The 14,609-nt window shown below is 38.5% G+C and overlaps 1 protein-coding gene across 1 annotated transcript in view; it reads left to right on the forward strand.

Moving 5' to 3' along the window:
* The window catches only part of LOC115956957, a 13,765-nt gene extending 7,724 nt beyond the window's left edge, over positions 1–6,041 (forward strand). The window contains exons 4-5 of the mRNA XM_031075218.1: positions 4,438–4,998; positions 5,592–6,041. Coding sequence (XP_030931078.1) covers positions 4,438–4,998; positions 5,592–6,041 — 1,011 coding nt within the window. The remainder of the gene's footprint in view (positions 1–4,437; positions 4,999–5,591) is intronic.
* The last annotated feature ends 8,568 nt before the right edge of the window (positions 6,042–14,609 follow it).

Consider the following 14,609-nt stretch of genomic DNA (forward strand, 5'->3'; position numbering starts at 1 on the left):
TTTTTTTTTCTCCCTTTCTATCATTTCTAAAATCCACTCAACCAAATAAACCCTAAGTTCTAATGGTATTATTTGTATTTTGTAGTACTCCAAAGTATGTAGTTCAAAATCCTACTTCCACTTTCCCTAGTATTTATCTATATTAAGGAAAAAAAAATGTCCTAAGCTCCTAGCTAATTAAATAAAAATGTCTTTAGCAAGGGGTGGAGTCAAAAAAATAATTGACAAGTAAAGTTAAATATTCCAATAATATAAATTTTCTCTCTCACACACATGGTATATATAACATACTTTATTTATAATTTATGTGGGGTCAGAGAACTTATGATCCGGCCCACGCTCTACTAGGGCCCAGGGCCCGTGCCGAGGAAGGTATTTGTTGAGGACAAATAGGGAAAGGCTGAAATGCCTGGGGGCACAGCCGAGGATGACCCTGTCCTTGGCATTCCAAGACTTCAAAAGGAAGAACAACATCTCGTTGAAGGCTGCCCCCAAAAAGCCCCTTGAAGAAGAGGCGAGTAGAATGGGACCCACGTGGGGGTACGGTGTGGAACTGGTTCAAGGTAAATACGTCCCCTCCGCATTAAATGCGCCTGCAAACGTCCTAGCTATATTAATGAGAAAAGACGTTTGAACAGGGTGGTTTCGGTCATCGCAACTAACAAAAAGCAAGGGGAGACAGCTGACAGGACGGGTACTTAAGTAGGCACTTGCCTGATCAACAAGTGGAGGGCTAGGATCAACCAAGAGGAGTTATATAATGTGAAGGTTGATGCGCCAAAAAAGAGGGGGGGGGGGGCGGGGAAAAAAGGCCAAGAACCAAAGCCTCCCAAACCGCCTCAAGGAGAAAGACTCCTCGAGCGAACACAATTTAATTCTGTATGAACACCACGACTAACCACCGTCCGGTGACCAAGGCCTAACCTTTCAAACCCACGCTCTACAAATGATGTTGTCCTCGAGCGAACACAATTTAATTCTGTATGAACACCACGACTAACCACCGTCCGGTGACCAAGGCCTAACCTTTCAAACCCACGCTCTACAAATGATGTTGTTTGGGCCTTTTTACGTGCGAACCCAATATCATTTTGGGTCGTTACAAATTGAGTCCTTACAATATCTATTTTTTAAAAATCTAAAAAATAATTGAATTTTGTATAATTAAAAAATAAGAGAGTTGCATGATCCTTCACCTCTTGAAACCTTGCTTCCAATTAAGAAATCTCAGCAAGAAGTCTTGTGTAATATTCATCAAAATCCTTCCTTCTTTTTAGCACATTTTTTTATGAAAGAAAATTAGCACATTAACACATTTGTTAAAAAAAGAGTGCAACACTGAACACATGTACAATAAACTAAGTCAACCTATCCGAAATAAAATCTATTAACTGAATTAGCGTATATACAATAGCTTAAAAGTAAATTTTTCAAAACTCAAATCATTCTAAAATGAAAACAATCTAAAACTCTAAATATGAAATTAGACTTTCATTTAAATATTTTATATGTTCTCTAATCGTCTAACACTTCTATTTGGTCCTCTACTTTCTCTTTTTTTATTTCTTTGCAAAACAGAAAAAATACAAAAGTTATTTTCTTCTTAAGGAAAATAAAAATAGTGTGAAGTTTTAAAAAAGAACCAAATAATATTTATTTGTGCAATTGTACTTACTTCTTCACAATCTTTCTTTTCTTTACTTCGGCACATATTTTTTCTTCAATTGCTTCATTTCCATTGTTAGCCCCTCTTTTTGTTGTTTCCTATAATCAATTTGACAAAATATGTCATTATGTACTAATATATTTTTTCTTCAATATATTTTTTTGTTCTTATCTTCTAAAAAAAAAAATCATGCAATTTAAGAAGATAAGAACAAAAAATATATATATCTATAAAAATTTATGAAAGTGTGAAGCTTAAGAATATATATATTTTTTTCTTAATGGATGAGAAGAGGTTAAGTTGATATTAAATTATCAAGTTTTTGTGTCTATCAAACTTTTTCTAAAGAAGTGATTTCAAATTAAAATTTTTATCAACTTAGAAATTATAGGAAAAAAAGATAAGAACAAAAAAAAAATTATATTTGTAGGGTCACGATTCGTGGCGGACCGTAACAGTGTCGGGTTCGCACGTAAAACGGCCCTAACAATATCATTTGTAGAGCGTGGGTTTGAAAGGCTAGGCCTTGATCGATAGGCGGTGGGTTTTTCAGGGGGTTCATATAAGGTTAAATGATCGTCACCCCTAGAGTACTTCTCATGGAGGTGGGATGGGAGGCTCTCGTTTCTTGGCCGTTTTTCCCCGCCCCCTTTTTTGGCGCACCTTCCTTTTTATTATATAGTCCGGCCTGGTTGATCCTGACCCTCCACTTGTAGGTCAGGCGGGAGCTTATCTCTGTGTCCGTCCCGTCAGCCATCCCATCTAACTTTCTATTAGTTGCATGGATCAAGGTTCACACTGTCCAAACGTCTTTTATTTTCAACCATCTCTGGGTATTGGCAGGTGCATTTACTGAAGAAAGGACGCGTTTTCTTTAGTCCAACTTTCACACCCTGCTTCCCTATGGGCCCCATTTCGTTCACATCCCCTGGAGGGGGGCTGTTTGGGGGTTGCCTACACCGCAGTGTGGGTCCTTCTATTACAGCTCCGGAATACCGAGGACGGGGTAAGTCCTCAGCCATTCCCTTCGCCACGTCGGCCATTGACCATTCGTCCTCGGCAGGATACCCCTTCGGCACGGGTTCTGGGCCTAGGTAGAGTTTGGGCTGGGTTGCAGACCTCTCGGGCCCACAATAGCCCCTCAAAATCCTGCTATCCGTTCCCTCGGACGGATAGGTGGGTTTTGATGACACCAGGGATCAGCTAATGCCTAACAATCCTCGTCATATATCGATTCCCGAGGTTTTTCACCTGCCCTAGGCACATCCCCAGAGCCGTTCGGAAGGCGAAACGTGGCCTCATTAAATGCGGGCGGCTTGGTGCTTCCCACGTTCAACGGTGTGATGAAAATCGAACGGTGATGATTTCCTGGCCTCTTCAGGCGGGAAAATGGGCGTGCAGTTTACCCTAGAAAGTATAAAAGATATTCTGGAGATGGATTCGTCTCTCCAGTTATATACTTAAGAGCTTTAGCGCGTGTATCCAGGGTTCATCTGAACTTCTACCCAATTTCAAGTTTATCTCAAGCACATATAGCTCATCCGAAGCGTAACTCTCCCCTTATGTAAGTTTCCTACCTTCATTAACTCGCATTTTTTCTTTGTCTGGGTTTATTTCTCTCTGGCTCCCTTTCTTTTCCGTCGCGGGTTAGGTTTGTGCTAGTAGATGACAAAGGCAACTAAATTGAGGTTGAGGAAGTTGGTCGACACTGATGAGGCGATGAATAAGTTCATCGTTGATTATAATATTCCCCACAATGTAAGTCTGGAGCACTGTAAGATGGGGGAATGGCACATTAAGAGGGGAACGGGCGCGGTTGTAATTCCCGTCCTTGCCTTTGTAGAGGGAGGTATGAGAATCCCTATGGGGCCAGTGACAAGGGGTTACCTCAGGCATTTCCGTTTAGCCCCTACCCAGTGTGCCGGCAACGTTCTTAGGATTTTGGGTTACGTGGACGCTTTAAATGAGAAGATGGGTTTAAGACTGACCCACCATGATGTAAATTGGTGCTATAACCTCCAGAAATTGAAAGGAAAAACCTATTACATGAGGTCAAGGGACGATAGGGTTCGGTTGATCCAGTGCCTTCCTGATTCCAACAAGGGACTGAACAAGGATTTCCTTATTGTCTCTGGGGAGTGGCATGATGGCGACCCATGCCCCGTAGTAGAAGGAGAACCAGGTGGGGTTTCAGGAATGGAAGAGGGATAACCCTTTAATCCATTCTAATCTAATGTCTTTTGATAACTAACCATGCATATATGTTTGTTGTTTTTTTTGTAGATGCACGTGCCTATACACGGCATTTTCATTTAGTCAATCGGGCGGATTTGGAGACCGTTTTACAATCGGCAGTTTTTGTGAATGACAGTGATGGCCAAGTCCGTGCAGCTCACAAAATACTAGGGTACCCTCCAGTTCAGAAGTCGTTTGGGGACGCAAAGCACGTGATCAGTGCCCGCCGTCCCTGGCTTCCAAAAATTACCGTAGTAGAAAAGGGATTTTTAATCTCTCAGGAGCCAGCTGTCCCCAAGAACATCCCCCTGGTGGGTCCATCTTCATCTCATCAAGCAGCCGAGGACGAAGGTGAACCCGATCTGACGGAGGAGGGGTTCAGGGTTTTTGATTTAGTCTACCAATCAGAGGACCCTCCTGGTGACCTAGGTGACCCAGCCTTGTCCGAGGCTGAATTGTCGTTAATAGGCACCTCTTCGCAAGCCGAGATGGGAGTCAAGAGAATACCTTTAACCCCCCTTCTCCAACTCCTCGAGGCCCAACCAAGGAAGGATACCCAGGAGGCACCACAACCCGATGCTCCTCCTCCACCGCCTCGACCCCTTACAATCCAAACCCGGTCATCCTCTACCAAGTCCCAGCCACAATCCAACCGCCCCGAACCTCCCACCCCCTCCCAACCAGCTCGGTCCCCCAGACCTGAAGGTGCTGATTCTAAGAGAAAGAGGAGTCCCAAGGGCAAGGACACCGCGGATGAGGGAAAATCCCAACCTTCAAAGGAGAAGGATGAGGCTCCGCGTACAAAACAACTGAAGCTCGGGCCCCAAAGCAAGGGCAAAGGACCCGCAGTTCAAACCCCTCAAGGCAAGGGGAAAGGAATTGATTCCCAATCCCTACCGAGCGCCTGGCTCCCTGCCCCAATGCTTCACGGGGGTCCATTACTGGAAACGGCCTCCCTGAGGGACCTCGGAGACGGCGAGGGTGAATACGTGGCGGACGCATTAGGGAGAACCATATTACTCCCTAATGATATGGACGAGCTGAAGAGAATGAGGATGCAGGAGGTTTTTCTCAGCACCAAGAGATACTTGTGCATGGTAAGATTTCTGGCCACCTAACACCTTATCATCCCTTGTTACCGGTTTACCGCTCACTACGCGTTCATCTTTCTTGACAGGCTCTCCAGGCAACCTATAGGATGGAGGAAGAGGTGCATGACAGGAGTAAGGCAGCCGAGAACGAACGTAAGAAGCGCATAACAGCCTCAAAAACACTCGAAGCTTCTGAAAAGGAACTCGCTAAAGTCAAGGATGATTTAATAATGACTACTCGCGAGAGGGATAACGTCTCGGCGGGCCTTGATAGTGCCCAGAAACAGGCCAAGGACCAAACCAAGCGCGCAATTGAAGCCGAGGACCAGCTGCGAATAGCCAAAGACCTAATCGAGGATTTGAATAAGCAGCTGACCGTGGCCTTGCATGAAAAAGGAGTGGCAGACTATGCCCGGGATGAAGCCGTACGGGCAAAGCAGGAGGCCGAATTTGCCAGGAATGAGGCAGAGGCTGCCAAGAATACGGCCGAGGATGATGGTTATAACATGGGAGTAGCCGAAACCCAAGCCACCCTTAAGGCGCAGATTCCTGGAGTATGCAGGTTTTATTGCTCCCAGGTCTGGGAAGAAGCATTGAAGCGAGCTGGAGTGGACGCTTCATCAGATTTGTGGAAGGCAGAGAGCGTTTTCTACCCGGCGGCCATCCGTGACACCACTTCCACTAGCTCTGTGACCACGGATGCTCAACCCGAGGAAGAGGTCACCCCGTCGGGAAACTTACAAGCCAGTGGTTCTACTAGCAAGGCGCCCAAAGAGGGAATACTTCAAGATGTGGTGGTAATATCGCAGCATGCGGATCCTGAGATACCTACAGAAATTACTGAACCCAAGGTGGGCGTTCAGGTGTCGAGTACAGAAGAACTAGCCGCTCCTGCACAGTTGCCACAGGCCATTCCCCTTGCTGTGGTCACTCAGGGTACCAGTGTTGGCCCTGTTCAGTCTTCCTTAGAAGAAACCGTCATTCCAGGCATTGAAGCTGATCCTAATCCCACCTCCAAAAATGCAACCGACAAACAAGCAGAAAAGTAGAAGCCTTGGTTGGGCTTTTGTATTTGTTTCTATTTGAACGATTAATTTGTCTCTTTTCCTTTCGCAAACTTCCTAATTTATCGATAGTTTCCAAGTATTTGAACATGTATATATTTGTTATCCGCCCTTGTTAATGCGCATTATTTGCTTATAAACTCTGCGCTGACTCATTTTAATATGTACAAATAACTATGCATGCAAGACATTTAACACTATGTTCCCCAAACTCTCATTTACTTGTGCCCACAGAGGCCTTAGATTCATTTCTAACCTTTGTTTTTGCGAAGATATAAGCACCATTTTCGCCATCACGCAGAGTAGCTAAATCTCGTTTAGTGTTTAGTTTTCCACATCCAGGTAGTCGGTTTTCCCACAGGCTTGAGTCCGAGGACTATGCAATGCCTTGGTTCTGTCCAAAACCTAGTTTTCCACATCCAGGTAGTTGGTTTTCCCACAGGCTTGAGTCCGAGGACTATGCAATGCCTTGGTTCTGTCCAAAACCTAGTTTTCCACATCCAGGTAGGTTTTTCCCACAGGCTTGAGTCCGAGGACTATGCAATGCTTGGTTCTGTCCAAAACCTAGTTTTCCACATCCAGGTAGTTGGTTTTCCCACAGGCTTGAGTCCGAGGACTATGCAATGCCTTGGTTCTGTCCAAAACCTAGTTTTCTCTTTGTATGGGGCCTTGGCTTGCCTTTAGCTCTAGGGGAGCTAGCTCTTCAGCCAAGCCCCTTGAGTTTATCTATACGGTTAACGTTACCAAGCGCCTAGTTTGTTCTGTACGAGGAGCTTTAGCTTTTAGGGGAGTTAGCTCTTCAGCTAAGCCCCTCGTCAAGAAACGTAGCCCCTAGTGAGATTTTATACTTGAACTCTATAACCAACGGTTAGAAATAACAGAGGAAGTGTTTCAACCTACCACCTGCGCCAACACGCAAGCCTTTCCCACAGACGGCGCCAATTGTAGGGTCACGATTCGTGGCGGACCGTAACAGTGTCGGGTTCGCACGTAAAACGGCCCTAACAATATCATTTGTAGAGCGTGGGTTTGAAAGGCTAGGCCTTGATCGATAGGCGGTGGGTTTTTCAGGGGGTTCATACAAGGTTAAATGATCGTCACCCCTAGAGTACTTCTCATGGAGGTGGGATGGGAGGCTCTCGTTTCTTGGCCGTTTTTCCCCGCCCCCTTTTTTGGCGCACCTTCCTTTTTATTATATAATCCGGCCTGGTTGATCCTGACCCTCCACTTGTAGGTCAGGCGGGAGCTTATCTCTGTGTCCGTCCCGTCAGCCATCCCATCTAACTTTCTATTAGTTGCATGGATCAAGGTTCACACTGTCCAAACGTCTTTTCTTTTCAACCATCTCTGGGTATTGGCAGGTGCATTTACTGAAGAAAGGACGCGTTTTCTTTAGTCCAACTTTCACACCCTGCTTCCCTATGGGCCCCATTTCGTTCACATCCCCTGGAGGGGGGTTGTTTGGGGGTTGCCTACACCACAGTGTGGGTCCTTCTATTACAGCTCCGGAATACCGAGGACGGGGTAAGTCCTCAGCCATTCCCTTCGCCACATCGGCCATTGACCATTCGTCCTCGGCAGGATACCCCTTCGGCACGGGTTCTAGGCCCAGGTAGAGTTTGGGCTGGGTTGCAGACCTCTCGGGCCCACAATATTTATTTTTCAAAAATCTATTAAAATTTCTACAATTTGGTGAAGACACATGGCGCAACCACGGTGTCTAAACCCAATTTTTATTATATATAATATGATATAATATGATATGATATGATTTCATAGCTGGGAAACTAAAATACATACATATATATATATATATATATCTATAACCAAAACCTTTGATTTAGCCTTTGACTTTTTTTAGAGTTCCCACACTTTTATAAATCAGCATTATTTAAATAAAAAACAAAAACAAAAATTCTAATAAGAATTAAAAAAAAAAAAAACTCTCCTTCTCCCTAAAAACAAAACCTGATCAAACGCAAACTCAGCCCAAATCCCCCAAAACAAAACCCCCGATCAAAAACTCTCTTTCTAATGTAGTCCCATCTCTTTCTTCTTCTTCCTTTTTTATGCTTTTATTTTAGTAGTTGTTCTCGATACTTTTTCTCCTTTGCTCTCATTGATTTGGTTGAGTGTTGGATAGATTTTTCATTCTTTTATATTTGTCTGGGTTTATCTACTTCTACCTGAGTAAAGATGTTTTTTCTCCCGTAAATTTTACTTTGATGTGAAAATTCTACTCCCTTCTTTTATATAACGTGTAGATGAACCATGGTCTATTTCTTGGTCATCTAGGTGCCCGATAAAAGGCCTCTAAGAGATACTGATGTTACCTACCAAGGTCTTAAATATTGTCCTTGGAAAACCCATATTCTGGAAGTCCCATTTGTCTGCTAAACAATAACCAATAAATTACACTCTAAAAGTGATATTATCCTGCAGATACTAATGCTTTTATAATTTTTTTTTTTTTTTGGAGAAAGTAATGCTTTTATAAAATTGATTCTTCACACTCTTTAGATATCCACGATCCATCTCTCCCTATTTCAAAATCTTTCATAGTTACTTTTTTGTAGGACTTATCTATGTGAATACTTGACATTTTGAAATAATTCAATTCATTTTGTATATAAGGTGAAAAAAAAGGATTCCATATCCATGGAATGCAATTTACAGCACGAAAGTTTCGTTGTTTCACTTCCTGCTAACTAATGCTTATGAATATAGGGTATTATAGTTGGGAATGGTGGGGAAGGAATAAGATGTGTGCGTCTGTAATTTCACTCTCCTTTACTCCTTGACAATCCTTTTAATTTGATAATTGGGAGCTATAAGTGAAACAGTAAATGAAACAAAGTCATCTCAGATTGCAAGAGTAATTTATATAGCAAACCAAAGATCCCCTCAAATTGCAAACCAACTGCTCCTTGCAGAGTACTTATTAAGCATTAGTCATGGGAGGAATTTCTGTAGGATCATATCTTCTTAAAGATTATTTTATGTAGCCCACATTTGAGTGAAGATGAAACTGATGTCTTAATTTCTTATTTCTTATCTTAAGTTTCTCATTTGTGAAAGTTACATGATAGATGTAACATCTTTTGGGTAACTCTTAAATGGTCAAACCCTTTTGATTAATAAATATTACGAAGTTACAACTTTTAAACTACTTGATAGAAGGAGAGTTATAGAAATTTCCATCTCAGCCTCTCTATCCAATCAACATCGAAAACTCCACCTTTAGTTTTGCGCTCTCCTCCGTCTTCTATTTCTTTGTTTCTTCTATTTCTTAGACCGTTTCTCTTTATCTTTTTCTTCTTCTTCTCGCGAAAACTAGACCAAACCCCTCTGTTTCTTTTGTGTGTACTGTGTATCGTGTTTCCATTGTTTTTAACTTTATTTGGTGTCTTTTTGTTAAGTATGCTGTGTGCGTACAGCTATTTGACATGCCCAATGGATTTGATGGCACAGTTGAACCTTAATTCAAATTTTGTAGAGTACCACCTTAACAATCAGACAAACATGAAAACAAGTGCTTTCGTTTTTTTTTTCTTCTTATTACTGTACTAACAGAAACATGTGGAGGAGTTTAAAAGAAGGAAAATCAATAAAAATAAAAAACTCTAAAAGGTAGAGGAGAAAAGTGAATGAGAATAAAATAAGGTAAAAAAAAAAAAAAACCCTTAGTAGGATATTTATTCAGAGTAAAAAGATATAAATGATCCTACTACAAACAATTTTACTATATAGCCTCAAGAAATTAATGTTGTCAGTCATAAATTTTTTTTCTTTATATTTGTTTATTATTTATTATGTTATTACTATTTACCAATCATAATTATTATCACATCAATTTACAGAATGTTATGTTATAAAATTTGTAGTATTTTTAGCATTTTGTAGAATATTTAGTTTAGTATAGTATATGTAAGGACCAGATTTGAGTTCCTAGTCCAACGAGGTGGATGGACTTAGGCCCAAAAAGTCCAGAATAATGAATTTATAGAGAGTGAGTTGGAAAACTGGTCTTTAATGAATCAAACCAACACCAAAACAGATTCAAATGAGAAGGGAATGAAAATAGATAGGTTTATGATGAAGATAATCGTCCTCGACAAAGTCCGAGGATATTCGTTCTTATATATTGTTTTTAAGTTTGATTACAAGTTTAGTTCTTGATTGCTACAGTGTTTCTCTCTAAATTTCTCTATCCCTCTCTCTCCCATTGCCTTCTCTTTCTTTTATACTCTCTTCTCCTTTCATCTTTGTCCTGCACATGTATGCCAGGTGGCTAGCGTTGATACCTGTCCTATCAGCACCTTCCATAAGTCTTCTGTAGTAGCTATAAGGCTGACATCTACTGTTTAAGTATCACTTCCACATTAATGCGGCCAGAGAGTTAGCTGCAGAGTAATTAATGTGATGACAGCAGCTTTCTCCTTAGATATTTTAGGACTCCTATCTGTACTTTGTTTCTACAATGCTGATTTGTGCCAGCATAACTTCCTGGAACATCTCCCGGACGACAATCCACCTATTTGGACCTCGGCTTTGGCTAGCCAAGGATGCATTTATCCTTGGCCCACCCTCTTAAGCCATTATGACCAAAACTAACTCCTTTATTTACTAACACAGTCTCTTCTAACAAAGATTTATCCTTCTTGGACATCCTCTCGTCCTCGGCTTGGGCCACGGGCCCAATACATAAACAGATAATGAATTCTTGGGCCCAACCTCCCTACAATATAGTATAATATATATATATATATATATATATATATAATGATAATTTCAAAATTTTACACTGGTATTGATCGGTATCGAAATATATTGTTTCCTTAACTAAACCGAAATGGTCTCTAATACAAAATTGACTCCTTGCAATGTACAACATGCATGTGTTTATTTATGCATTACTTTAAGTCAACTTTTTTCCTCTTGGTTTAGTTTCCACATTTTTTTTTCATATGCATTTAGGCATACTAGGCCATTAACATAGTTGGTATTTTTAGTATATTAGAAGTTTCATCATTAAAATCCAAATTGCAACATTAGAATAGTATTCTTATTTCCTCAAAATAGGAATAGTAGTCTTCTTATAATGGAATTTTATTTTTTTTATTTTTTATTTTATGAATTATATGTTTCGTACTAATATGCAGTTGCAAAGACAAATCAAACAATGGAGAAAATTATAAATTTTACAACATTTAAACATTAAGGGATAGGACCATTACTAAGTGAGAGATAGAGTGAATTTTTTTTTTTTTGGAAAATATTAGCACAATTTTTAAAAAATCTTTTAAGTGGTTTTCCTGTGCATTGCACGGAGTATAAAATGGTTTGAATATGTTAGCTCTTTTTAAAAAAAAATATTTTAAAGTGCAAGTGGCATTTTACTCTCTCTCTCTCTTTTGATTTTTTTTACTAAATTGGTTCACACTATACTCTTTTTCTATATGAGATTTACTTCATCGGAACTAGAATGGGGATAAGAATTGTCGATAATGTCACCATCGAAACTAGACAGTGTTTTATCAAAAAGTTAAGTAGGAAAAATATGAAATATGATGATATAAGGAAAATGAAAATTTAGAGGTATCTACACTCAGTTCACTCATATAGATTTTAGATTGTATACCACTAGAATTTCACATTTGTTTGTACCCTCTGTGCTTTGATATATGTATAAAATTAAAATATTTGCTTAGAAATAGAATATAGTTGTAAAAACATAGTTTTTGACCTTTTTTTTTGCTTTCGCACGTAATTTTATCCATTATTTATTAATGGCTTTGGTACTGTTTATTGTAGCAAGCAAGTAGCAACTAATAGAACAATCTCAATCGGAAGAGTTCTCAGTTTTATTTTTGATCAACATCATAAGGGTTTGGCTTCTTCCTTTTGTGTGTTTATCTATCAATAAAAATTAAGGTAAATTATAGTAAACCCATCTATGGTTTGGCTCATTTTAACTTTGCTTATCCGTAGTTTAAAACTTAATACTTTGCCCACCTGAGGTTACTTCCGCTTAGTCTCTATTACCTACCTTTGTTATCATTTTTTGAAAAACACATTTTTTAGATGAAAACAAACATAAAACAAATCAAAAAATTGGGGTTTGAAATTAAAAATAATTGTATATGAATGTAACAAATAAAATTCCAAACAATTACAAATCAAATTGTACTTGAAATTAAAACAAGTACAAATCAATGAAATGCCCACAGATTATGGAGTGAGTCCACATATGACATATTACAACAAACACAACACAACACAAGATCTCAAAGAGAGAGACAGAATCACAACACAAAAAATAAGGTTTAGATTAGAGAGAGAGAAGAAAAGCTTGAGTAATGGGTTCAGTGGTCTGGTGTCGAACAAAGAGAGGCAAGCAAGAAGGCTCTACCATGGGTGTGGGTCGACATGAGAAGAGAGTGAGAGAGAGAGCCTGAGGTTTCAGAGGAGAGAGATTGGAAGGAAGGGGAAGCCACTACCATTGGTGGTGGTGGCGATGAGCACACGAAGGAGAAACAAACTTTCGACCATGGCTCATGTTTGGGTTTGAGAGAGAGAGAGAGAGAGAGAGAGAAGCTTCTACCATGGAGATCGGTGGTGGATCGGTATGGTGGTCCCAGAGATCAATAGTGATGGAATCTGGTTATGGTGCTCTTCATGGAGGCTAGCTTTCACGATGAAGGTGGTTATAGTCGTCTTCTTGTGTTCTGGGTTTGAAAATTTTTTGATTTGAGCCATGTTTTAAGAGATGCATATTCCTGAGTTTAAAATAGCCCATTTTGATCTTGTTTTGTTTTGTTTTGTTTTGTTTTTTTTTTTTTTTGGGTGGAGAAAGACATAAAATGGGAGTAAAAAGACTTATTTACCCTTCTTTTTTAATAGAGGTGGTAATAGAGACTAAACGGAAGTAACCTCAGGCGGGCAAAGTGTTAAGTTTTAAATCACGGGTAGGTAAAGTGAAAATGGGCTAAACCACAAGTGGGTTTACTATAATTTGCTCTAAAAATAAATAACATAACATAACATAGGGTTCCATAATAATGGACATTAGCGTAAACCTATCTTCTAGGATCTATTACAATTATTTAACTAAAAAGTCATGGAATTTTGATTATACTCAAGTTCAAAGTTCTGAACAACATTAATATAGCTAAGTTTAGATCCTTTGAATGGTTTTTAATTAATTTTTTTTTTAAATTTAAATTTATTATTACTCAATATTTGTTCAATGTTTCTATGCATATGCACGGGTTACAACTTAGAATATATAAAATCAAAGCATTTGACTTCTTTGTTGAGTAATATTTTTAATGTTGTTATATAAGCTTTTTGAAATTCCACATTTTTTCATGTAATTATTTGGTTAAAATGCAAAATTCATTCTCTATGTTTCATCAAAATTTATTTAAGTATTTAACTTTGCTTTCGTTTATTTTAGTTCTCTAATTTTCAAGTTTATTCAATTAAAGTATCTCCATCTACTTTTGTTAAATGTTGTGGTTAATTGTCCAAAACTTAAATTTTTTTTTTTCCAAAATTTATAAATTAAAAAATCGAATTAATGATTGAAAAACATTTTTTAGATTTTTTTTTTAATAAAAAAAAGTAATGGAAGTTGAAGGAAATGCCTTAATTGAATAAACTTAAAACTTAAAGGACTAAAATGAACAAAAACAAAGTTAGAGGACTAAAATGAATTCTAGTGAAGCTTAATTATTTTATCATACATTTTATAATTGAGTTTAAATTCTATATGGATTTTCTATAAAATATCCTATATTTATTTATTGGGAAAAAAAAAAAAAAAAAAAACTTCTCCCCTTTTATCTATGGGTAAGTTCACAATTCCACTTCTAAACTTATATTCGTAAACGTGATAATGTGGCATCAAATGAAAATAAAAAAGAAAAAAAAGAAAAAAGAAAGAAAGAAAGCAATGAAAAGAAAAGAAAAAGAAAAAGGAATAAGTAAAATGTTAAGAGCAATGCTAGAGACACAAACTTTTTTGCAAAAAAATTTACGAACTGCTGATGTGGTGAGTAGTTATTGATAAATAAAAAGTGATGTTAATAGTGAGTCTAGATGAATTCCAACAAGAAGTTGGTCATATCAATAGTTTGTAAAAATGTTATAAAATAGTTTGTGACTCTAGCATTACTCAAATGCTAATTGCTAAAAGCACGTACTATTTTTACAATTTTTTTGTACAAATTGTTGATGTTGTAAGTAGTTAATTATTGGTAATGAAAAATTTTATATCAGTGATAGGCCTAGACAAAATCTAGTAAAAATTTGTCAAATCAATAGTTTGTAAAAATGTTATAAAATAATTTATTTACGCAAGTTTGGACTTTGGAACATTACTTAAAAAAAAAAAAGAAAAAAGAAAAACCGTAAGCATTCATCAGAGATTCAGAATACGACGACACGTAAAACATTTTGTAATGCTGTTGGGCTCCTTCCAAGATGGCTCTTTAGCCCAGAAGGAGATGTGATTGGGCCCTTCTAACTCCTTTTTTCTTCCCTAATCAA

This window comes from Quercus lobata, chromosome 8 (genome assembly GCF_001633185.2).
Source record: "Quercus lobata isolate SW786 chromosome 8, ValleyOak3.0 Primary Assembly, whole genome shotgun sequence".
Taxonomy (NCBI): domain Eukaryota; kingdom Viridiplantae; phylum Streptophyta; class Magnoliopsida; order Fagales; family Fagaceae; genus Quercus; species Quercus lobata.